Here is a 25624-nt window from a genome sequence, read left to right as displayed (position 1 = left end):
CCTTAAACTACTGAATGAACAGTACTGTAAACACAAATAATAAGACATGGTGAATACTTGCCTCCGTGTGCAAAGGGTTTATTATTGGATTCATCCAATCCATGCCCCAGCCCATCAACAGGAGACTCTTTTCAAAGAGTCAGTCTGGCAATAATACTTTTCCCTGGCTTAAGAAAAAAAAATCCTTCACTAGTTATCTGTTACTTGCAAGGTACAATTCAAACCATTTAAAAGGGCAAAACTCTAGGACAGTACACATAAAGCCTTAAAAGTGCTCCCCAATCACAACGCCTTTTCTAAGAAAATAAAGCTCAGATCTTAATGATTTTCAAAGCCAGGTACTTCAAGAGAAACCAGTCCTGTTCTCCAGACCATCTAGAAGGGAAAATCACCTTTGGCTCCGCAGCCAGATATTTCTAGCTCAGATGGTTGGGTGGTTGAACGTGAGAGGAAATGCACCCCTCTGCCATGGTTCCATAAGGCCCTTGTCTTCTATTATACTGAAATGTAATTGCCAGCTTCCTTGCCTGTATTTCCCCTCTACACCAAAAGCTCTATGAACATAGGGACTGAGTATTGCCAAGATCTGGCACAGTGCCTCGTATCAGACACTCAATTAAGGATTTGTTAAATGAATGGATATAAAACCATCAAAACCTGGAGACACAATGCAGAGCAGCAGAAAAAGAAATAAATGTCTTGGTTCTCAAATTTATTACTAACTGTCATCATGACTCCAAGTCAAAAACTCTTGGATTTTTCTCCCTGATAAGCGAAAAGGTGAGATCAGATTGCTATGAGTTCCTCTAGCATGACAATTCTATGTACATATGCACAAAGCATGTTTAATACTGTAAGACTGACAGTTGAATAAACACACCAGAATTCATAACTGCAAATAAACTTAGCCCCCCCCCCCTTTTTAAACATTAGCCCCTTTTAAGGTAGGTACTTTGAAAAGTTAACTACTCATTCATCTAGGGAAACAAATTTGGAATCTTTTTGTTTCTAATTTAATGCAAAACCAACCAAATGGCTTTTTAAAAATTTACAAAAGCAACATATATTTACCACTAAAAATAAATTAGAAATCATAAAGGGAGAAGGGATTCATCCACAGTTGTGTAAAGACAACCAGCCTGAGTATAAATCTTTCCAAGTTCTCTCACTTATAAACATATCCTTTTATGAGGGTACTTCAAAGTTTATGGAAAGATTCATATTATCTTTTAATTTTATTTTTCCACAAACTTTATGAAGTAGCCTTGTATGTTTACATTTTTTTCCTTTATAAAACCAAGATTATTCTGCACTAGTAACCTGTTTTATTTACTTAATGCAATATGGATATCTCTCCACATACTTTGCAAGCACAGTAATCTGTAGGATGGCAATATGAATTTATTTAACCAATGATCCACTGCTGGATATTTAGGTTATCTGTCACTATTATAAAAAATGCTGCACTAAATGTCACGGTAGTTAAAATTTTGTGCACACTTAATCATGTTCTCAGAATAAATTTCCGTAAGTAAATTTTTTGGAGCAAGGCTGCATTTTTAACTCAGTTGATGGTTTAATGCAGTTTTTTCCTCTTTGGTAGATTTCCATCCTTTTGATAGTAGATATATAATCACTGGAAGCAGCCAAAAGTCACTGGGGATTAAGTCTGCTGACTAAAGTGAGAGATCAAGCTAGGCAATACTATTTTTGGTTGAAAGCCTCTGACTACATAGCAATGGGAATAGTTTTCACACAGATTCAAAGTGACTTTGAAGAAAATTACAACAGGAGTTCCAAAACTGTTGTGGGCAATTGGTTAATTATCAAACTAAGCATATTCCCAAAGAGACAACTATGAAGGGGAAGAACAGAGCTAGGTAATGATGCTTTCTTAGGGTTCATAATGTTAGTCGTATCTCATTCACACACAGAAATTTTCAGCATTTGAGTCAATCAATTCATTTAAAATAGATGTACACCTAAAACTTTAATATTTGCAATACTTTTTCAGTATGACATTCTCATAAACACTTATTTACCTCTCAAATGGTATTTCACATACATTATCTTTTAAATTTTCACACTACCATCTTAAATATATTATTCTCCCCGTTTTATAGAAGAGGAAACAGAGACTTAGAGAAGGTAAGTGATTTGCCCAAGGTAACACAGATGATAAAAGGCACAGCAAGATGCCAATACAGGTCTATTTTGCTTCAAACACCACGTTCTTTTCATTTTCTGACCCACCATGTAGCACCTTTGAATAATTCTTAAATATATCATGATAGGGTCATTCAATTCTTAACTGCTATGCTTAAAATTTCTTAATGACTCTTATCAGTGAATAATGGTAGTGATAGAACTATTTATTTAATTTGGCAGTGAACTGAACAAAACTGGAGGTACTGCTCATGAATAGCGTCATTTATATTCTTGAGAAAAACTGGAAGTAACTACAAAAAACCATTTATTCAATTTGATTGATGTAAATATTGATACTAGACCTTACATTTAAAAAGACGTATCTGGAAAGGGAGTCACATTTTAACAATAACCGTATTAAAAAGGAAAAAAATTAGAGCAGTAAGTTAAATAATAGGCTAATAAAACTTGGAGGAAACAGCCCAGTGTTTTCTTTTAAACCCTGAAGGACATCAAACATATGTTATGTTGCATAAAGAGTCATTTCAAGAAAAGACTATTAACAATCAAAAAGTCGAGTCAGCACTAAGAATTTCAATGATATCCAACTCAAACATGCATAGGGAGAGTAAATTATTTTATTAAATCATGCACATCACGTGTGTTAGTGCAAATAGTTTAATCTGTACTCCAGAAATTCTATTGTATTTTATATCTTTACAAAATAGATTTAAAACAATTATTTACTTTAAAAAATGTAATTCTGAAGTTAAGCATTTCAGAACAATATTTGCAATAACCTATGTACAAGAGGTACTGGGTACCACTGGCATATTAGCATTCTGTGGTGGAGTGGCTTCCTGCAACAGAAAATGATGAAATGAACTATATGACAGTATTTTCTGCAAGTCATTTGTGACTAATTCCTCCATAAATCTAGTGATCCTCCCAACAGCAACCCAAATAGCTTAAAACATAACGTTTAAAGTATAAAGAATGACTGCCAAACATCACAAGGCAAATTATACCCTAAACTCCTATTTCAATATCTGGCAAGATCTGTGGATTGCCACAGAACATTCAAGCCAATTCATTGACATTACCTCCCAGTCTTCACTGACTGAAAATTTTAACTGTGCGATACTTTAGGATATTCTATGACCTAAATAAATTTCATTGACATAACTATGGTGCTGCACAAAACCATAGCTAAACTTTCACTTCTGTGTTTTAAATTGATAACATCAAGCAGTGTTTAGGTGCTTCATTGTGCATGGAACAGTATTAATCTTAGGAACAGTGCTTCTCATTAACAGAAAGTCCCAATTAACAACAATAAAAAGAAAATAACCATTTGAATACCCAACCAGGAAATATGTTGGTAGGTAACAACAGCTCATCTCAAACATGAATTAGCTCCAAAACATCATAACTGAATTAAGTCAATAAAAGCTCATCCAAAGAGATATTAATTCTTTCTTCAATTAACATGCTTGGAGGAACAGATGATAGAAAAAAAATCATGCTTCCTAAAATGCTGTATATGAGGAAGTAACTTGGCTTTTAAAGAAAATATCTCTTTAAATACATGAGGTTTAATAAATTACATTCCAATTGACTCAACAGTTTGGTTGACTGCACTGAAATTGTGTAATTGCTATGTTTTTGCTCCCAGAAATACTTTAGTTTGCTCAAGAAAATACACACTCTCATGGAAAGTTTTTCAAAGTGATGTCCTCCACATCTTCAAGTCACATTAAGGCTGAATAAGCGTGCACATATGCCCCAAATTATCACTATAACAGAATATTTTCCAAATGTATTTTTCCTTTAAAAAAAAAAAAAATTCACGCAAATAGTTGTCTCTAAGTTCTTGTTCCCAATAGCTCAGTGGTTTTATAACAAGTAAAAATGGCGTAAATATGTAAAAAATATATATATGTGTATATATTTCAAACTGATAGGCACTGAGCACACAGGGCCTCTTTTCCCATGTATGAATTGGTTGTTTGGTTTGGGTAGTTTTTGAATCAGAAAAATGAATTATCTGGCCATCAGAATTAGGGGTAAAATACCCATAAATTTAATGTTATAAATAATTTGGTGTACCAAGAAGCCTACTTTAGGCCACCATAATATTCAGAATCTCAACAAACTAATTAAAAAATTACATGAAAAATTGCAAGCAAATTATTGCTTACAGTAGAATAAAGTCACAATTTTATATCCTCTTTATAGACAGATACATTTTATATAATTTAAAGCAATGACCCTATAGCTGTATTCTTGCACTTCTGCTGTTTTAAGAGGTAAAAGGGAAGAAAATGGTTCTGTTTGTCCCCAGCATGAGTGTGATGCCAGCTTCTAGAGGGAGGACGGTGTACAGACTCAAGAAACGCTCTCATGGAGAAGCTCTGGCCAGACCTGGCACGTACAGCACGATGGCTGTCACCGCAACCAGGGCCGCCAACATGGGCATCCAGGGCCAGGGTTTCTGTGTGGAAAGAAACCAAGAGTCAATATCACATTCTCCCCTCTCTTTTCATACCTATTAACCGCTTGGTTCCAGAGAGTCCTGAATACTTAACAGAATATTGGAAAAAACTTATCTTTGCATTGTAAGAATAAAGTTCAAAAAGAAAAGAAAAAACAAAGTGAAGGAGTTCAGGTATTGAGAAGAGCCATAATAGCAGGGCCATCATTTGGAAGCCTAATACATCACAGGAAAATCCTGGGCAGTTTTCAACTTTGTTACAGTCAAAACTTATTATTGACTTCTAAGAAACCCTCTCGGCTCCACATGCTTTATTTACTCCTGTATCCATACTTAATATTCCAATATAACTGATGGATATAGATGCCTATAGTATGTTTCTACCTAAAATGTTTATTTCTTGATGAAAACCAGACTCATATGTTGGGATAGTTATAGTATACAAGGGGCTGGTGGCTAAGGTGACAGAAAGAAAATAGCTTTTATCCTCTAACTTTTAACCACAGAAGACAAACTCATATGGGGTTCAAGATGGGGCAGTGCCATGAGGAAACCTGCCTGTTTGATACTTCTGGTAAAGACCTGGTCCAGTGTAATAAAGCCACATGAGCATCTCATACGGTCTACTAACATGCATGCCAGTTAGAGGTAAGCATGGATGAGCTGTTTCCTATTAACTTTTAGAGACCTTTATAATATCAACTTGTTTTAGTTGATACCATTATTTTTACTAGTGTTCTGAGGGTCTTATTGAGAAAATTGGTTTTTAAAGAAATATCCTGATGTTGCAGATGAGGGCTCAAAGATATGGGATAGGTTTATATTCTCACCAAGTAAGTGCATATTGGGGTTGAGATTGTGACCCAATGGTTCATTATGCTAATCTCATTCTTTCTTCATAGCCAGAGTGTAAACAGGCAAAAGGCTGAAACAAAGAAACTCTACACTACAGAAAGGAAGAAGAGTAGGGAGAAGGGGGAAGAAAGCCAGCTGAAACTTCAAAGAGGCAAACTCTTCATTTCTCATTCAAATCTGATTAAACACATAATTAGGAAGGGGATACTAATATTGCAGAAATTCATAGTTTACTCCAGTTTGCTAGAGATAAAGACTCAGTTAAAGGAAGCATATTAACAACTCGTTAGGTCGGAATTAATTCATGGTTAGCATTATTACAGAGGAAACAAGACAAAATGTTACGTGATTAGTTGACTATTCCAGTTCATCGGTGTGACACAAATACATGGCATACTAAATGAAGGGTTTGCTTCAGGTAACAAAATACCTGTGTGGTTTTGCCATGCACTATATTACAAAAATGGCACAAACAGGTGACGGGGACAAACAGACAAGGACTCAACAGTAGTGCTTGTAGTACCTTTCTCTACCACAATGGACCGAAACACCAAAACAGGAAAGCCAGGAATAGGCCGATGAATACGGCTGGGACGGGTTGTAATATGGAAGGCTAAAGAAGGGAAGGGATATTAAAATCATTTTATGCTATGAAAAAAATCAGGTAAGATGGTTTAGACCCCAGGGGGTTGGGAGGGAAGAAAGGAAGACTGAGGTAACAGAAGTATACCACTCAGGTTTTGCAGTGATTCAAACATCTTAAAGACATCTAACATAATCCAGAATGATAGACTGGTATGTAAGTTGGCAAACTACCAGTTTAAAAGGAACAGCTAGAGGTAATGGGTAATGTGGGTGTCTCTAACACCCTAATGAAACGTAGCACTTTAAGACAGCAATGATATTTCATCAACTGATGCTCTGCTTGACAGTACAGTATTTTTGTTCTATACCTGGAATCTATTATTTGACTATATACTCCCTTAGCAATGGCTAAAGTTTATTTTATCCCTCCAACAAAACTCTTTTTTTTTGTTTTTTTTTTGAGGGGGGGTGGGGGGAAGGAATTGGAACCTGTGACCTTGGGGTTATAAGGCCCCTCTCTAACCAACTGGGCTAACTGACCATCCCCCAATCCTTTTTTTTTTTCCCCAACCAAAACTCTTTTGCTTATGAGATGGTATTGCTTTCAAGCTTAAAAATAAGTACCCTGTGACAATGCATGCTTCCTAAATCAGGCAAGAGATCTCACACAACATATGATAAACATTTGGTGTATAAAAGACAGGTAGCTGAGTTTCAGGGCTTTCAGTTATGTTACCAAAATATAATTAATTTTTAAAATTGGAAAAGAATTACTACAACGAGTGTTATTACAGAATAATATTTTAGTACCGTTAAGTCCAATATCACAAAAAAGAAAATTCAACCCTAAGGTAAATTGTTTTTACAACTATAAATAATAACAGCAAGGTTACTTTTGAAAAGGTTCTGAATAGTATAAGGGGATCCATTCTGATTATGCTAGATGTCTTCATAGGTTAATTTGGCAGGAAGTGAAGTGAAATTCCATAATCAGAGGAATATGAATTAACACGAAAGAGAGAAGTAACCAAACCACTATGATCTGATTTTACAAGAATTCTGTAACCTACATTTTCAAAAATAAATGCAGTCCACTTTTGCTTAGCATAAAGCCTTCACAACCAATTCATCAGCTTCAAAAAGGCTTCTATCTAAGCAGCAAGCCTTTATTATCTAAAAACTAAGACTTTCTTTAACTAAGGACAGTTGGACACAATTCATGAATATTCTATGTGCAACTGCATAACTGGGTGGCCATGCAACATCACTCTTTTGTACTTGTGCTGCAAGTTAAGCAGAGTGCCTTCCTCCATAGGAAGCATGTGGTTCATGCCCACTGCAGTGTCCAAGCCATGACAGGGGTTTGAAATAAGTCAGAGCACTACCAACCACACTGAACATCCATCAGTTAAAGGGCCCACAAAGGCAATGATCACCAAAACGTACAAAACAACATTTATTTAGCATGACATCTTTTTAAAGACCATCTGCCTTTCTAGCAAATGAAATACAGATATTATTAAACTCAATTTATACCAAAATGTTCTAATCTCTGTCTCTGTCTGTCTGTCTGTCTCTCTCTCTCTCTCTCTCACACACACACACACACACACACTCAAAAAGCCCTACAGAAACTCAACAAATACTTCCTAATATTTACAGGATGCCAAAGAGAAACTAAGTATTTCAGGAATGCACCTTAGTGAGAACATTATTAGACTAAATTTCCATGTTTTGATATTGCCAAATGCTAAAAATCAACATGTACTACTCCCTCTTAAATGGGTCCCTGGTGGTAGTGCTTTATTTCTTAGCAGGGGAGAAACAAGTACCAGATAATGGCTTAGTGACAGAACTTCAGACTCATCTAGGAAAACCTAATAGTTCTTAGGTAAGTTGTTTTATTGCAAACAAGGCTCGCAGTCCTCAGGCTCTTCTAAGAGTATAAGTTAAACGGGCAAATTTTACTCAAAAAAATTTGACAGCATAATGATTCCATTATGGAATCTCAATAATGAAAAGCTTACTTCATTTGTATCATAGGCCATCAGTTTCCCAAATCAGTAATAAAGTCCTCTGAAAATCAATTTCAACTCTCCTGTCTCTCAATCAAAGCTAAGCCAAGTTTGCAAAGACTTACATTATTTCCTTTCTCTCGAAGCAGCTTCAGGTTGTCTTTACATTGTTTGAGCTCATCTGTGATTGATTGCTTTTCCTGCTCAGTCATTTCAAACTTCAACTTCAGTTCTGAGAGTACAGTCTGTGTCTTTTCATACTAAAGGCAAAGAAAAAAGAGTGTGCAGACTCAACTTAAAATGGGTATGAAGTTAGGGTTCTAGTCAGGCTTATATACCAGACCCTATTTAGTCACCTGCAATACCAAAGTCTTTTAAAGGGGATAAGAAGTCTTCAATGTTTACTTGATTCTATGCAAGAATTTTCTGGCCCTGGAGTTAAAAAAAAATTAACAGAAGTCACCATTTTGCCATCTGTTTCTCATATAAAGGGTCACTTTTTCCACCAAGTGAGTTATAGAAGAAAAGGAAAGTTTCAAGTTGAGCAAAAAGGAAAAAAAAAAAAAAAAAAAAAAGCAGGTGAAAAATAAATTCCATAGCCTAATTAAATGGCAGTGTTAGGAAGCCTGAGTGTATATCCTGGTAAGCTATGTCAGCCAAGCTATTTTAGTCTTAAAGTAAAAAGTATTAACTCCCAATAGGTTTCCCTTTATTCGGTGTTATGGGGTATTAAAGTGTTCCGTATAAGTGAATTTTCTAGACAAATAAAGCAAAGAAATGAAGTACCCACCACTAAGATTGAGAAATTTTTCTCTCTTCACCTAAAACTTATAAATATCAATTAAAAATAATTTCTGCTCTGAAAAGTATTTTACTGTATATAATTTTCCTTTTAGACAGATGATCTATCCCTTGAACACAGATGAGACAAATGCAAAACGGAGTCCCTACTTTAAATGACCCCAGGAGCCTGGAATTCTAGACTGGTTCCATTTCTACATATTGTATCTTACATGCATGCTAGGCTTCCAGTCAAAGAGTAGACACTGTTCTGCTACTGGCTGTGCCTTTCTCGCTGCCTTCATTACCCCATTCTGCCATCTCTGAAGGTTTTAGAAGGAAGACAGAAAGACAAGGATTGAATATAAAATAAATATATCACAGGTGTGGTATACCAGAAAGGTTCCTTCTTTTCCCTAAATATAACCTATGAGGCTGGAAAGTTTCCAGTTCCTCTCTACTTATAGCCTAGAAATTCCTCAATAAAGAACACCTTTATAATGGTGCTTCTAAAAAATGCAAATATCTTGGAATAACTAATTAGAAGCTCATCATTATGCTCAACAAAGATAAATATTAAGAAAGATGCAAATGTATAACAACATTAGACAGGAAAGATGGGGGAGTTAGGCTCAGCATAGAGGTCACTAGAAAGGGGGAAGAAAGATATGGGGAGAGAGCGAAGTAAAGTATGAAAGACACTTCCTGTTACCTAAGAATGTTCCCAGAACAAGCCTAGGCAGCATGCTGGAGAATGAACTAAGGAGTAAGACTTGTGGCCTTATGACAGCTTTTTTCAGTTGGTGTGAAGGTCTATGGACTTCCTTCCGGAAGGCAGGCAGTTCTGGTGGCTGCCAAGGCCAAGTCTGGTACCTAGACTAGTTTCTGCACCTTAGAACACAATCAATTCTCAATAATCCATGATCTGATTCTTAACAGTGACTAAAAAAGAATAAGGGCTTTGTTGATCAAAATTTTCCCTTACTTTCCTTTTCCACTATTTTTACATCCAGCCTTCCCTTTACACCAAAGCACTTAATCATTTCTCCATTCCAAGAGTTGTAAAACAGAACCACAGGAAGATAGCTCAGTCAGGAAGATCCTGCTGCTTACCTCCAGCATGTGAGTGGGGTGGAAAGGACTCTGGCCCCATGGCAAGATGCTGAAGCCAAACAGCTTTCTTGAGTCAGTCTTTGCAGGGTGGACTTGTGTCCTCACTATTTAATGAATTTTTAAATTACAGATATTCCTATTAAATTAAAATATGTAGAGCTTTCTAAAGTCAAATATAAAGATGATACGCCATTATTTTCTCTTAATACTGAAGATTAAAATTTAATTTTTCTCGTGCTTTTTCTTTAATAAATGTTCATATAAAAGCTGAACATATATAAAATTTAATTGGTGGAACAAAGGTCACCTTCTTGCTTGGATATCATTTTTGCTCCATCTTGCTTTCTACCTCTGAGGTGAAAAACAAGCTCAGTCCTGATTAAGAGGGAAATATCACACAATATTACCAACACCTTTGGTTCTTGATAAAAATAATCATATCTGGGCTTGCTTAGCTTGTAATATTTTAGCCTGTTACAGTGCTGAAGACACATAATCATGGTACTATGCACATTAAGCATGATTCTATGAGAGAAAGGAGAACAACAGAGAAATGTTGAAAGGGAAAATATGTGTATTAATGAAAGGTAACAATTCATTTGTAGTGAATTACACATGGATAAGAACCTCATTAAAGAACATTTTAGCTACAGATAGTATCCAATACGTTGAAATCAGGACAAACAGAGAGAGCAATTCACATTACAAAGGAGTGTGGTGACTACACATCAGTTCACAATGAAAAACAGTGAACAAGAAAATAGAAAAGAAACATACTGACAAGACCAGACATTTTAAAATGTGCTGCATTTAATGCAATCCAAAGACTATCAACAATTTTGATGCTGTGACAACATGCCACTGCCATTTGGGAAACAGTTAAAGCATTTTGCACTGACTGCTCAGTGACCAAAAACAGGCAAACAAATAATGCAACAAAATGGCTAATGCATTCATAGTAACATATAACAGAATCATCTTCCGACCACAGCATTCTTCCCAAATATTGAAAGAATTACGGCATATGGACTGGAAGGACACAAAGTGCATACAGTATTAAATACTAGATATTTACTTTGGCACAAAATTTGCGCTCCAACCAAATAAAATGAGACTTCTCCTAAAACACATATCCTTAGCAAGGTAAAAACGAAATGTTACAAAACAATATGTCCACACAAAAATAAAAAATGTTACAGCTTTTTTTCTTAGGAACAAACATGAAGACAGAATAATAATAATAATTTCCAAATCCAGGATACTACAAGGAAAGGAAAGTACAAAGAAAAACTGTATTGATTAAACATCTTTTAAAAACAATTTTGGGAAATTTCATTATTAAAGACAAAGAATTGTCTTCAACTTCATTATAATGTCTAAAGAATCCTTCATTTAAAATAGTCTGCAATAGGGGTGGGTCGCTGTTTAAGTTCTATCAGCCTTCTCCATCCCCTGAGCTGGCCAGGAGTCAGTGCAGGGAGTGGGTATAAGGCCAGCAGAACCAAACACAGCTCTGCTGTCAACGTCAAGGCTTTGGGAAGTGAAAGGTACCTGTCTTGCTCAGGAAGAAGTTTTGCAGGGTCTCTGTTCCAAAGTCAACCCTCACCATTTTTAATCCCAGATATGATTTTTTTAAAAGCCTCCAAGTCAAGGTTTTAAGCAAAATGACATGAAAAGTGAGCACGTGTATTTGTGAAGAAAGGAAAAAGGGAAAGTAAAAGTTCATAGGACATGTGTTTCGTTGGCTGGCTATGAAGTAGATTTTAAGTAACTTTTCAGGCCAGTTTCACCTGAGGGGTTCAGGCAGTATTACAGTATGGCCCTAGTTTGCTTTCCAAAAACTATTCTAAGTTAAATATGATACTCTCTTTGAAAAATAGACAATGGATCAAGTGATCTGGTACAAAGGGCTTCTCATACAGGTCAACTACCTGGGAGAGAAAAATTAAAATGTAATTTTCTATATTTATATTTTTGAGACCAAACCCTACCAATGAACCCTCTGTATATGAAACACAATATACAGCTAGAAATCACTAAGCAGGGATGCTCCAAGTATCAACTTAGTGACAGGTAATTTGACTTCCGCTTCCTTTTATTTCTAACTAGCATGAATATCTGATTTGCTTTTGGCTTTAAGTCCAACCATAATTGGGCTCATAATGTCTTTTCGCTTTACCTCTTTCTGTACATCCTTTGCTTGGTTTTCAGCCTTACTGAGAAGAGTTTTTAAATCAGTTGAATCCCGAAGATGCTGTTCTTTCAAGGATCCCACTTGATTCTCAAGCTCTTTCCTAGTCATCTGAAGGATGCTGAGATCACTGGTAAGCTCTAAACTCTGCTTCTGAGAACTGCAATATAAATATTGACAGTTATTCACAGGTACAAACTGGACACAGCAGGAAGTCCAATTTCTCATACATTTCACTAGGAGGGATGAAGTGGATCTCAGAGGAAAGAAAGGTGTAAAAAAGAAGATATTTTCAATAAGTAAAAAATATTGAAACATGAAAAAAATTTTGCAAGTTTAAAGCTGTGTCCCATCAAATAAATAAACACAAAGGTTGAAATTTAAAATACAGAAGTAGGAGGTGATTAATTGTATATTTTGTAATATCAAATTATATTATATTAATTGTACCATACATAAATAGATTCAGTATAAGTCTTCAGGAAAAAAATACACATACTGCAACTATTTTCTTATAAGTTTAAGTACTTGACAAATAGGACGGGGGCTAGAAATGTAAAGCTTAGGAGCCACTGCCAACTTAAGTAAAGATAAACCTGTTCAAATGAGAAGACACACCAAACTGGGGGGAAAGCATAGGACAAAGAACTAGGAGGCTGGGTTTGAGAATCTGGCCCTGCCACTACTTAGCTGTGGGATATTGAGCAAGTCACCTTTCTTTCAATAAACATTCCCTGAGCTCTTAGATCTATGCCAGGCACCATGTTATACAGATACAAATGATGCAAGGAAAGTCTCCATGCCCTCCACTGTCAAATGAGAGGGTTGAAGTCAGTAATTTCTGTTCTCCAGCTTAAATTTTATGATTACTTTTATAACTTGATGCAAAAAAAAAATCTGATTTACATATGAAGAAAACATCTTCATATGAAGAATAAAAATTTCTTGTTCTATTCCTTCTTCTACATTACAAACAACAGAGAAAAAAAGGCCTATATAGTGTAGCTGTGTTGGAGAATCTGGCTCCTATAAATAGCTAAAGGAGTACAAGGTTTTCAAGGTAACAATTTTATGTCTTTCAGAATGGATCATAAGAATTAGATACAATATTGTAACTGAGGTGCTAATGAGTATAAATCCCATCCAGATTGTATGCTATGTAAACTCTTAGGGGAGGGTCTGATATTGTCAGGTCAATACAGCTAGAAACTAAGTGGCACATAAGACCCAGTAAAGGAGGATTAGCTTCTAAATACTACTTAAATGCTGGGGAGGCTTACCCAATAAATTTAAAAAAACACTACACCAGAAAAGTTTAAGAAACAGAATTAATCTATTTCAAATACTTTATGTGAGTTTAGACAGATGACTTGACCAATAACCTAATATATTTCACCCAGTATTTTTAAATCATACGCTTCTACTTGCAAGGAGTTCATAGGCTTGTTTTTCAATACTTATGTAAAATCTGAAGTAATTATAAAACAATACTTAAAGGATCTGCCTGGTTCCAATTAATCACATCTTAAAAATGAGGGATCAAATCTGAATCTTTAAAATATCAATAATTCCAAAACAAGTATAATTAAGATAATCAACACTGGTAATCAAACGGTATTTCTTGCTTGATAGAATACCAGACTAAATGGATTCACTAAGATCCTAATGTATTCCAAATGTGAAGAACGTGGGTATCTGCATCATCATCTTACACACTTTAAACCACTTTGTCCAAATGAACTGTCACACAGATAATCAGTTCATTCCTTAACACATATACATATTTATCTATCCATCCACCCATTAATATTTGTGTTTTGGGTCTTTATTTTGCTCTATTCATATTGTGAAATTGCTTTTATAAACTTTAACATGTTATAAACAAACATTTGTTTTATTCTTTATTATTAATTATGTCTACACATTTGAAAAGTAATATATGTAAAATGTATGAAAAGACTAAGGAAAATGTATGAAGAAACATTGGAAGAGAAAATAAAAGTGCTTTATAGATATTTATATTGAGAACACATGGTATTACAAAGAGAATTTTAGAGAATAAATCAGTATATCTTGTTCCTTCAGTTAGTTCTTAATTTTTTAAATGTATAATCCACGTTACAATTATTTTTATAAACAGATAATGAAGCTTATTGTTTTCTAATATATCTAGTCCTATCTTTATTATTTTTACCTAAAGGTAGTTTTCTATGGGAACTGACCTTAAATTACTGAGTTTTTGCTAACCCTAATGCTCTCCAGGAGTGTACACACAAGGCTAGTAAGGGAGTAATGACTTCCATTTTTGGTGTACTTTGTGGGGCAGGGAGCTGGTATTAATTAACAGTGGTTTCAGTGAAAAACGTACAACTTCCATATTCTGAATTAGAACACAAACATTGTTTTTAAAAAATGGATCTAATTTTTAAGGAAGAAACCAATTTTACACTTAAGTTTAATACAACAAATTGTTGGTGGAAAAATAGGACTCCACTAAGCTGCTGAAATAAAACTAATGCATCCATTGGTTTGCTTATAAAGAATTGGATACTAGAAAGATTTAACTGGTTTTAGAGAATTCTTGATCTTATATATATATTATTACTCTTCATAAACACTGTTTGAAATTCAGAAGCTGAATTTATATCTTTCAGAGGTATAAATTCCTTATTATACTCATCTTCTGATCACCCCTACTAAAAGAAGGTTTCCCTGATGTGAAAGAAAAACAATTTGTATTTAAAATTTATTACCATTTAATTTACAGGGCAAATTCAACTACCATTTACAGACCTTTGCTGTTTGTTTAGTTTTTTTTTTTTTGGAGGGGAGAGGAAGCATTTCATGAATCTATATTCCATGACTACACCAAAAGGAAAGAACATGTAGGATGATGGTGCTGGCAGAAAAAAAAAATGCTGAAGTATTTATTTAGCATGGTTAACCTGCCAAATAGCCAGAGTCTGGCTGAACATTTTGCTCCAAAAAGGTATTTAAGTATCACAATTAAGATAAATATTTTAAAGCTAAAACAGAGAGAGTTCTTGCATACTTGTGCAATTCTTTTTCTTGCCGCTGCAGTTCTGATGATAGCAAAACATTTTCCTTTTTTAGAGAATGGCATTCAGCTTCCAATACATTCCATTCCTTTCTCAACTTCTCTAGTTCACCTAAAACAGTCCCAAAACATATTTGTTAATATAGAAACATAACTTCAATAATAATTCAAAGGATAAAGGAAAATATTCCAAAGAAGAATATACTTTTTTTCCCTTTAGAAGCAGGTAGATTTTCAATGGCTATTCTTTGATTCCTGTAATTTCACATCCATATCTCAAGGAAGTTCCATTTCTTTGAACTTGAGTACTATTTTTTCCACTTCACTTTTATAAGGCAAATAATTTTAATAGTATTTAAATAAAATATAAAACTGTTATAAAATTTTAATTTATTGTAGAACTTGCAGACCTGAAGAATATGTTTATACCCTAGCAGAGAAACACTGCTTTATACAACCAATTGCTGTCAAAGAGAAAAAATATCCAGCATGGTTATTTTGTACACGTTATATAGTTTTCATTGTTAAGAATTAAGAGTTTTATGTAAAATACATTTACTCACCTTGCAACCTTGTTGCTTCCTCTCTCTGCTGGTCCTCACACTGTTGACATCGAAGCTGAAAACTATTTTGCAGACCTGTGATTTCCTTCTCATACTCAGATGCTGCTTTCCGCCACCGCTCAAGCTCAGCTCGCACTTTCTTAAGCTCTTCTTGTAAAGAAGCAATGTCAGTGTCTCGCTCAGAGGCAGCCTTTTCTGCTGCTTGGTGAAGGAGCAAAATTTCATCTCGGGCACTAAGCAATTCATCTCTAGTGCTTGTGATTTCACTGTCCTTCTCCTCCCGGAGATTCTCAATATCAATGTGTAATCTCTGCAGTTGGGCTACAAAAGTATATTTAACCATCATTTTCTTGGTCTGTAGAAATTAAGAATAAAAGAACAGCCCACACAAGACTGTAGCTAACGTACAGCCCAGGCTGTTAGAGCTGTTGCTCTTGACAAAACTGTACAAGCAATCCATGTTTGATGCAGAAAATGTCAAAATACAGATACCCAAAGAGAAAAAAACCAAGTGATCTTTATTTCCTTCAGACAGAAAATTGTTTCTAACCTTTTGGTATTTATTTAGACTTTCTTTCTAGGCTTTTTCCTATGCATTTATACACATACAAAAACAAACATTAAATAGGGAGGAATCATATACATATATATATATAGAGAGAGAGAGAGAGAGAGAGTTCTCTATCTTCCTGATGATGAAAAGCTCTCAACAAAAAATAGTTACACTTATAACTTATTTGACCAATTCTTTTATTTTAGACAATTTAAGCTGTTTTTAATTACTATATACAATGCTGCTCATAATGCGATCCTGATTATTTTGATAGGGTGAATCCTAGACATAGGATTGCTTGGTCAAATTTTAAGCATTAAACATTTGATGTTCTTGATTCAGATTTCTGTTCAAATGTCAATTCCTTACAGAGGTCTTTCTCTGATGACTTCACTAAAATATAGCTCTCTGTCATTCTCCAGCCCTTTACTCTGCTTTATTTTCCTTCACAGCCCTTATTGAACATTACATATTTATTTGGTTGTTTATTTTTTCCCCTAGACTGTACACCTCATGTGTGCAGGACCTTTGTTTTGCTCAATACTCTATCCGTAATACCTGGCTAAGTAAACAATCAACAATTATTGGTTGAATGAATTGATAAAATTAATGAATACTGCCTGATTGAAGAGGTATATTTTAAAAAGATTTAGTCTTATGCCCTCAATGACCCAAACTGTAAACAATTTGTATAAAATCATACTTGATTCAGAACTAGAAGCAGTTCCAAGGGAGAATAATTAAAATAATTAAGACAATTTAGGGCTGAGAGAGGAGGAGGTTGCCACATAAATAAGCATTAAAGAAGATATTAGACCTTTTAAGTTTGTAGGAAGGATTGAGGTTCAAAATCTGAAAGACCACAACGGCCAAAGATGACCATGAAGTTGTTGAAAAACACATGCTGGCACTAGGGGGCGCTCAACGATGCCTGGGCAAGACAGCTTTAAGACAAAAGGCAGCACTATGTCACAGATCCTTCAGGGAGAATTGCCCACATGCAGTATAGGATAGAACTATAGATTCAAATCAGATTTATATAAACTAAAGGAAAACGGCATTAAACTACAGTAAGAATTTAAAGAGTTTCCAATTTAAAAATATATACGACCTACCCCAGAAATTCTAATTTGACCATAATAAAATTCAAAATTTTAAATAACTCAAATATCTCACTCAAAAAGTGAGAAAACAGGACTCAAAAGACTAGTTTTTCTCTGGGACATTTTTAGGCAAATCTCACAGGCTTCATATAATGATCCCCCATCTTTTCTGAACTGTGATTACTTTATTTCTTCCCGCCCTACCTCTCAAGCTAAAATTTTTAATTAACATTGGTTCCTTCTTTGACAATAAAGGCAGATTAATTGGCATGGGAAAGAAAAACCTCTCCTGTGGTACCTCACAATTATAGCCTCACAGCACCAGGTACTCCAGCTTGAAGTACACTTGACAGGCAGGGGTCTTTCTGGTCATTTCCATAATGACCCTGCGATAGCACAGACAAAGAAATAGCAAAATGGTGGGTATGAAGAGCAGCCATTACCAATGAAGGCAGTGCAGAGACCATTACTCCACGTGCTATATAATTTTTGTTGTAATGCAAGTGTGTTTTGAGTATTAGATATACTGATACCAGCAAGCTGAAAGTGTTGATACAGAGTTAACTGAAACAATTTCCTGTCCAAAGGCCCTCTCTGTAGTAACTCACAATATAACCCAGAAAGTGACAGTCTTACCATATCAAAAGTTTCACCCCTGCTCTTTCCACTCCAAGTGTCTAATATTGGAATACTGGGGAATCTTCCCTTGTATCTTCTTTTTAAAAAAGTCTCGACCAAGAGCCCAGTCATAATGTCAGGTTCTACAGAAGAACCAAAGGTATGAAAAATGGGGACCCCCTGCACTTTTACTTTCCATTCCTTTTGAATCACTAAAAACAAACAATAATAATCTCAAATAGCCTTGTTGTGTTCCATACCTTGGAGAACCTGTATTTGTTTAGTGGATTCCTCAACTTGATTTCGATAGGCTTTTCTTTCTTCTTCCAAAAGAGCTAAAAGTGAAAACAGGGTATATCTAATTTTGTGAGTTAATGAAAGTATATATAATCAAGCAGATGGAAATTTCTAAGAAATTCTCTCTTAAAGTTTATTGAAAGAAACAAAAGTTGGGCAATAAGTGTTAACAATTTTAGCAGTTAGATAGTTTAAAGATTTTAGGAGTGCAAAACAGTAAAGTAATAAATCTATTCAACTGAATAGTGGAGTTTTGTAGACCTTGTAACACCTAGATAATATCTGTTATTCTTCACGAGAAGCATTCTTGATCACTGTTAATCAGCATTTTGAGCTGACATTTTAAAACACAGACTTAAAATCCTCATGTTTACTGCCAAGCACATAGTAAACACTAAACTAAGTAATTGCTGACTGTTTGCTAAATATTTTTTCATTGTAATCAAATATATTAGCCTGGAACCTCCAAAAGGTTCAAGTTAAGTGAACACCAATTCTAATTTCTTCAAGAAGCAGGAAAGGAAGGGAATTGTAATAGGAAGTTCCCAGCTCCCTCCTGAGATATGAGTCTTCCTCTTGGTCAGGAAGGCTATTTTTGAGAGCATGAGAACTCCATAGGCTATTCACTTTCACCTCATTTTAAGACTCTCTAAGATATTAATTGACTGCAACTACACAGTTACTGTGAATGATATGAAAATGTAAGCTCTAGGGAATATTGCAGACTTCACTGGCTCATGACCCTATAAATAAGTGAGCTACGAGAAAGGAAAGTGGCTGGGACATCAGAAGATTCTATACCTTCACCTTGCCTTGTTCTTCTCATTTACTGATGAATGCACTATAAAATCACAGGGAATATAAATTTCCCTTATCCTGTACTAAGTAGCTAACATTAGGAGTAACTAAAACTCAGAAATTTATATTACATTATTTTCCTTTTGTTGTACTTAATATGTGATCACTATTAAGATCTTTCATTGGTAGAGATCTTACTTGATCTTCACATCAACAATGTGAAGAAGGTAGAGCAACTGTAACTGTCCTTATTTTACTGACCTGAAACGTAAGTTTAAAGAGGTTAAGTGAATGTCCCAACATCATATATCTAATCAAGTTGTGGATCTAGAACAAGACACCATACCTCTGGACTTGAACTTTGTGGTCATCCAATTATATCATGCTCCCTTCACACATCCCCTAAAGAATCAAAGTAATCTTGATCTCACCTTGAAGTTCAAAGCATTTTTGTTTACTTGCTCTAGCTAATTCCTGGGCTTCAATCAATTCCTTGCGAAGATGCTGAATTTCTTGTTTTGCCTCAATTTCTGACTGTGCACCCTGCAAGTCATCTGGCAAAAATATGGTTATTTTAAAAGCAAGAGTTAGTATCACACTATAATCGCTACAACCAAAGGCTGGCAATTTCTTTCATTTTAGACATGCACAAACAACACAGCACAAATGAGTTAAATAAAACTTAGAAGCAAATTATAGTTAGCATTTTAGCCATTTTACCCTGAAGAACACAAATATGAGTACAGTTAAATATATTAGTAATTCATAGTAATGGCACTATAAAATATATATTAATATATATTTCATTCATATAGAGCTCATGTAAGACTTGGAATTCAGTTAGATGGTCATAATACTATTCATCAATTTTGAAATTTCTTGATAACAAGTCAGAAAAATTTCACTTGAAACTTAACTGGAAATGGAAAAACAAAAAAATTCTTCTTCAAGAAAAAACATTTTAGCATAATTACCCCAGCTGTGGAACACAAAATAAAAACTAGGCTGAAAGCTCTCCTATGCCTACTTTGTGATCACCATTCCCCCAACATTGCACACATAACAAATATCTGCTGAAATGTTAAATGATATAACCTAAGTGGTTTTACTGAAATAAATTCAATGCAGCATTACATCTCAAATATGCTCCCTCCCCTAACTAGCTCTTTCCTGTCCAGTCACTCTGTTCATCTTTCCTTGTATTAACACTTTTACTACTGAACACTGCCTTTAATAAATATATCATTAAATAAGCCATATTCTTCTAGCACATTCTACTTGAGTATTATTTTGGTTTACAAGTACCTCAGCCATAGCGACTTCAATCCATCAAAAAAAGAGCTTAAGAATAGGGGCTGGCCGGTTAGCTCAGTTGGTTAGACAATGGTACTGATAACACCAAGGGCCAAGGTTCAATCCCTGTACCGGCCAGCTGCCAAAAAGAGGAAAGGGGGATGGGGCTAAGAATACATTTTCACTATTACAATATGTCTTGGATGCCACTTACACATATTTTCATACTCGTAGATTGTATACTATTTTTCCCTGTCAAAAATTTTGATTTTGGGTTCATCTACTCTAGTCAACCCATCAATTCTTCCTTCAAAAAGTCTTTTGGTTAGGATGGGGGCATGTAGAGTGAGTATGCAGTGGCAGAAACCCTATCACATTAGCTACAAAACTTCTCTCACAGCTCTTTCAACACTATCCATTGCAGTACTGCAAAGGTCCTAGCCTCCATCTCTGGATTTGTCATTACATAGGACAATGTCCTTATTTTTAGAAGTATTTAGGAGAGAAGTGTCATGATGCCTATATCTTACTTTCGACCAGTTTGACAAAAAATATCTACATAAAAATCCTTGAGCAGATATTTTCTTAGCTCTGTGTTAGTTTTTCAACCTCAGAACTATTGACATTTTGGGCTGAATAATTCTTTGCTGTGAGAGCTTCCCTGTGCATTGTAGGATATTTAGTAGCTTCCCTGGTCTCTACCACTAGATGACAGTAGCACTTCCCCGCTGCAAGTCATAACAATCAAAAACATCTCCAGATATTGCCAAATGTCCTGTATGGGGTAAAATGCCCTGTGTTAAGGCCTGTTGGTATATGTTAATTTGATAACCCCCCCAATAAATCTACACGTAGGCTTCTTTTTGACAGAAGCATAGGCTAGTAATTCTGAAAACCACTTTCTGTTTATTCTAAAAATGATCAAATAAATATACTGTAGATAAAGGGAGCCAATTTTCTCACTGTTGAAGATGAGAATTATAGATATGGAAATAGGAAAGCAAGAATTAATGCTGTGATGTAGGGTATGACTTAAGAGTATGAACTCTAATAGATTTGAATATATAAAGAAATGCAAATGTAGAAATAAATATAAACGTGTGAGACATATGTGAAAAATAAATACATACACGTATGGACATAAGTACATACATCTATTTCTCAAGTCTGTCCACTGAGTGGGCCAAGAGTGCTACCCCCAGTAGCAATGAGGACACCACTTACATCTCAGTTTCTAAGTTCTATTTTCCATTAAAACGAACCAGGGCTCTTTGGAGAAATGGCTGACTTCAGGGCTAAGGAAGAAAAACTATAAAAATGAACCTAGAACAGCTTATGTGCCAGAAAGTAAGAAAGGGCTCAAAGAATGATTGGGTCATATTAAAAAGACAAAAGGGCTTCCACTGGCTAAACATGGAACAATATGAACATCAAAATAATGATAGTGATGGATTATTACCAATTGAACAGAGTATAAATCCATGAATTACACTGACATAGATAAATAAAGAGAAGACTTACTTATAACAGAAAGCCAGCTAATAAATAGAGAAAAAATGATAGAATTATGAAATCACTATTTGACAACTATTATAATAATAATAATGGATCAGGCAAGGATTGTCAGGTAGATTCTAAAACCAAGTGTTTAAAAGTCTGATGGGTAACAGGATATTTATACAGTCTGACACTAGCTCCCCACAAGATGCTTATTAATAACAAAATGGAAAACAGGAACTTTACAGTTGGGGGAACGTGGTAGATAACATCTTCATCAACTGATCAAAGTTAACGTCACCAGTAATAGAACAATTCAACATCAGGTGCCTCCTGATATGATACCTAATATTATCTCTGTCACATTCCTGCCAAAAAATGCATAGCTAGAATCTGAGGGACATTTTACAAAATAACTGGCCTGTGCTCTTCAAAAATGTCAATGTCATGAAACACAAAGGAAGACTGAGGAACTGTTCCAGACTAACGGAGACAAAAGAGACATGACAGCTGAATGCAATGCATGATCTAGGATTTTCTCTTGTCATAAACGACATTATTGAGAAACCTGACAAAATGTGAATAAGGTCTGTGGATTTTAGAACAGTAACGTACCAATGTTAATTTCTTAATACTGAGAATTGTATGATGGTTATGTAAGAGAAATAGGAAATAGACACTGTAGTACTTAGTAAAAGCTATCATGTCTGCAAATGACTCTCAATGATTCAGAGAGACGGGGAAGGAGGAAGAGGAATAAGGATAAATCAAATTCAGTAAAATGTTAACAGCAAATGGGGGTGAGATGTTAACATTTGGAGAATGTGAATGAAGAGTATATGAGATTCCCTGTTCTATTCTTGCAACTTTTCTATAAGTTTAAAATTATGTCAAAAAAAAATCCTACATATATACCTACAAATAAAGAAAATAGGCAAAATACTAACAATTGTTGAATTTAGGTAGTGGGAACATATGGGTGTTTTGGGCACTCTTCAACTTTTTCCATGTTTGGAACTTTTCCTAATTAAAAAAGACCTCTTGAAATTACCAATCCTAATGTCACCATCTTAGAATAATCCCCAATCATTTCTGCATAAATTGCTGTCATTAACTTATCTTGCCCCCTGCATTCTACACTGAATTATAATACTACAGCAATTCTCTTAGATCAAGAGCCCACATTGACTCCCTATTGCATCAAGTCCAAACATTTTTATCTGACTTTCAAAGTTCTCTATAATCTAGTAATTTATTATTATTTTCAGTAACGCAATAATACACTCAATTCCTACTAGTCTCCTTAGCTCAGGCCATTCTCCCTTACTGTTCCAAACCTGCCCATCCAAAGGCTAAAGGCTCTGCATCTAACCCCAGTACACGGTGGTCTCTTTTGCCTGATTCCCACAGCTTGACAGTAAAACCCAAACAAATCAGGAAGCCCTTTCAAACTTCCTAATTTGAAACAGCATTTAGTTTCATTTTAAAGGGAGCTTAAACCCATACCGATACACAGAATTTTGGGAGAGACCTTCAAGATCAAGTAACCTACTTCTTCATTTGACAGATGAGAAAATAAAAAGTCAGCGATCTGAAATAGCTTACACATATTTACATATCTGGTAAGTGGAAGAGACAGAACTAGAATTCTCACTTCTAGCTCAATTATCTTTCCCTAAATCATGGTATCTTCTTAGTTATATCATAGCAATTAAGAGGCATATTTTTCTAACATCCAACTCGTATTTCTTCTCCAGAACCAAAAGGGATTCCTATCAGTTTTCTTTTTAGTAATAAATGTTAAACACATAGACATTTCGTACTTTTGTTCCATACTATATTCCTAACATAATGTCAGATGTATGGTAGATACTTAACTATATGATTAATATATAAGGTTTGCATAATATATCAAAGATTTGCATCTAAAATACATAGATGGAGTTTTTTTAATAAACATAATAACCATAAAATAATTAATGTAACAAAGAGGAATGTTTTGCTTTAAGGAAAAGGATACTTTTATAAATGAATAATCACATGTAAACCATCTCTACAGTCTATTAAAGCAGATAATTCTTGTCCACAGAATACTTCCTCTGATGTTGTTAAAAAAAACTAATACTTGCTTTTCGAACTAAATAATAATGGAACAGGTTTTACATTAAGAAATTATGTTTCAAGAGACAGAATATAATATAGGCGATAATGAATTGTGCTAACATAGGGATCTACTATTTGCAAATTAGTTCTTTGTATCACATAATGAAAAGGATCAGCGTTTTAATTAGAACAAATAAGATGCCATGCATCAAATAATATCAACATACAAACTCTGTATACAATGTTTAATCATAGAAGTAGAGCTAGTGACTAAAAATCTTTACAAACTAAGTTTAACATAATAAACACAAATGACTATATTCAAACTAATCAAGTAGTGTGCAGATCCTCTTTCCAGAAAACCAAGTGCCAAATTTTTACCAAAGACTAATGAGCAAATCTTTTTGTGCTAAGGTTGATTAAGGGCTTGTTGTGTGGGAAAATGCATTATTAGTTTATTGTGGCTTGGGTCCACTCGCACAGTGCCTTACTTTTGTCCTAAGAAGGGTTTTCCATCAATCTACTTCATAACCTTGGGAAAATTCTTGTGACGAGTATTGACAGAAAGTGTTTAGATGAAGTAAATGAAATCCTTACTATTTTTATTTAGATGTGCAACTGAAATGGAAATGTTATTTAGGAGTTATGATGAGGTAGAAAGGTTAATATAATCTGTTTCCCCTCAACATGAATGGTGTACCTTTAGAATTGCATGGAGCATGTAGACTGGGCCAGGGGCTAGCTTTTCTCAGACTAATACTAAGTCCTATAAATGCACACTACCACATGCACCCACTAAATTAATCAGCCCTAGCCCACAGAATACCTACGTGATATCCTAAATTAAATTTGGTATCACCAAATAACTTCAGAAGAGTGACCTTATCTCCTCAGATTAAACTTAATCTCTGATCTTTGCTGTAAACGTGGTTGAGACACATTAAACCACTTGGTAAAAGGCCAAATCAAAGCATTCTTTTCCAAGTTCTATTTTGCATGTGCATGTGTTGAAGGCTGATCTAGCTACAACATGTCATCCCATCAACTGACAGAAGTGATCTGCCTGAGGCAGCTGGCCAGGTGGGTGCATCCTCTTTCCGCCACCATCACTCCTCCCTTTAGAAGGTCTGGCAATTGCAGGCTTGGTTGATAATAACAATCTCCACAATGAAGAAAGACCACTTTTCCATAGTGAATACGTCCAGCCATGTGAGGTAGTCCCAGGTGGCAGCCTAACTGCAAATTTAACTTAGGCAGCAATCTCTTACTGTTGATTCTCATCTCTTTGCCACTCCTTCTGACCAGCTAGGTTTCTTATTACTATTATTTATCATTATTATTTTGGTGGCTGGCTGATAGAGGAACTAAACCCTTGACTTTGGTGTTATAACACTGCACTCTAACCAACTGAGCTAACCAGCCATGCTTAGTAGGTTCCTTCTTGACAACTGGATCTTTTGTTGGCACATCTGTCCTCTCCATTGTTTTCTTTCTCTAGAAATTCCCCCACTCCCACCATCCACCCCTATGCAAATGATTCCTAAACCTGGTTATTGCCTT

At 35.1% G+C, this 25624-nt stretch overlaps 1 protein-coding gene across 21 annotated transcripts in view; it reads right to left on the bottom strand.

The window, feature by feature from the left end:
- Window positions 1-2768: 2768 nt before the first annotated feature.
- Window positions 2769-25624, bottom strand: part of SLMAP (sarcolemma associated protein) — a 149573-nt gene continuing 126717 nt past the window's right edge. For 14 of the 21 annotated variants that reach the window (XM_063115194.1, XM_063115197.1, XM_063115199.1 and 11 more), the window contains 8 exons: window positions 19603-19725; window positions 18337-18411; window positions 15803-16123; window positions 15234-15351; window positions 12170-12341; window positions 8223-8357; window positions 6021-6110; window positions 2769-4642 (listed from right to left, as the gene is read on the bottom strand). In XM_063115194.1, the coding sequence (XP_062971264.1) occupies window positions 6027-6110; window positions 8223-8357; window positions 12170-12341; window positions 15234-15351; window positions 15803-16123; window positions 18337-18411; window positions 19603-19725 (1028 nt within the window). In that variant the 3' untranslated portion in view covers window positions 2769-4642; window positions 6021-6026. The remainder of the gene's footprint in view (window positions 4643-6020; window positions 6111-8222; window positions 8358-12169; window positions 12342-15233; window positions 15352-15802; window positions 16124-18336; window positions 18412-19602; window positions 19726-25624) is intronic. The other 7 variants (XM_063115204.1, XM_063115207.1, XM_063115212.1 and 4 more) reach the window with 1 other exon arrangement.

The sequence above is a fragment of the Cynocephalus volans genome, chromosome 11 (assembly GCF_027409185.1).
Source record: "Cynocephalus volans isolate mCynVol1 chromosome 11, mCynVol1.pri, whole genome shotgun sequence".
NCBI lineage: Eukaryota > Metazoa > Chordata > Mammalia > Dermoptera > Cynocephalidae > Cynocephalus > Cynocephalus volans.
The sequence above is the reverse complement of the archived record's forward strand: the minus strand, read 5'-3'. Positions and strand labels throughout refer to the sequence as shown.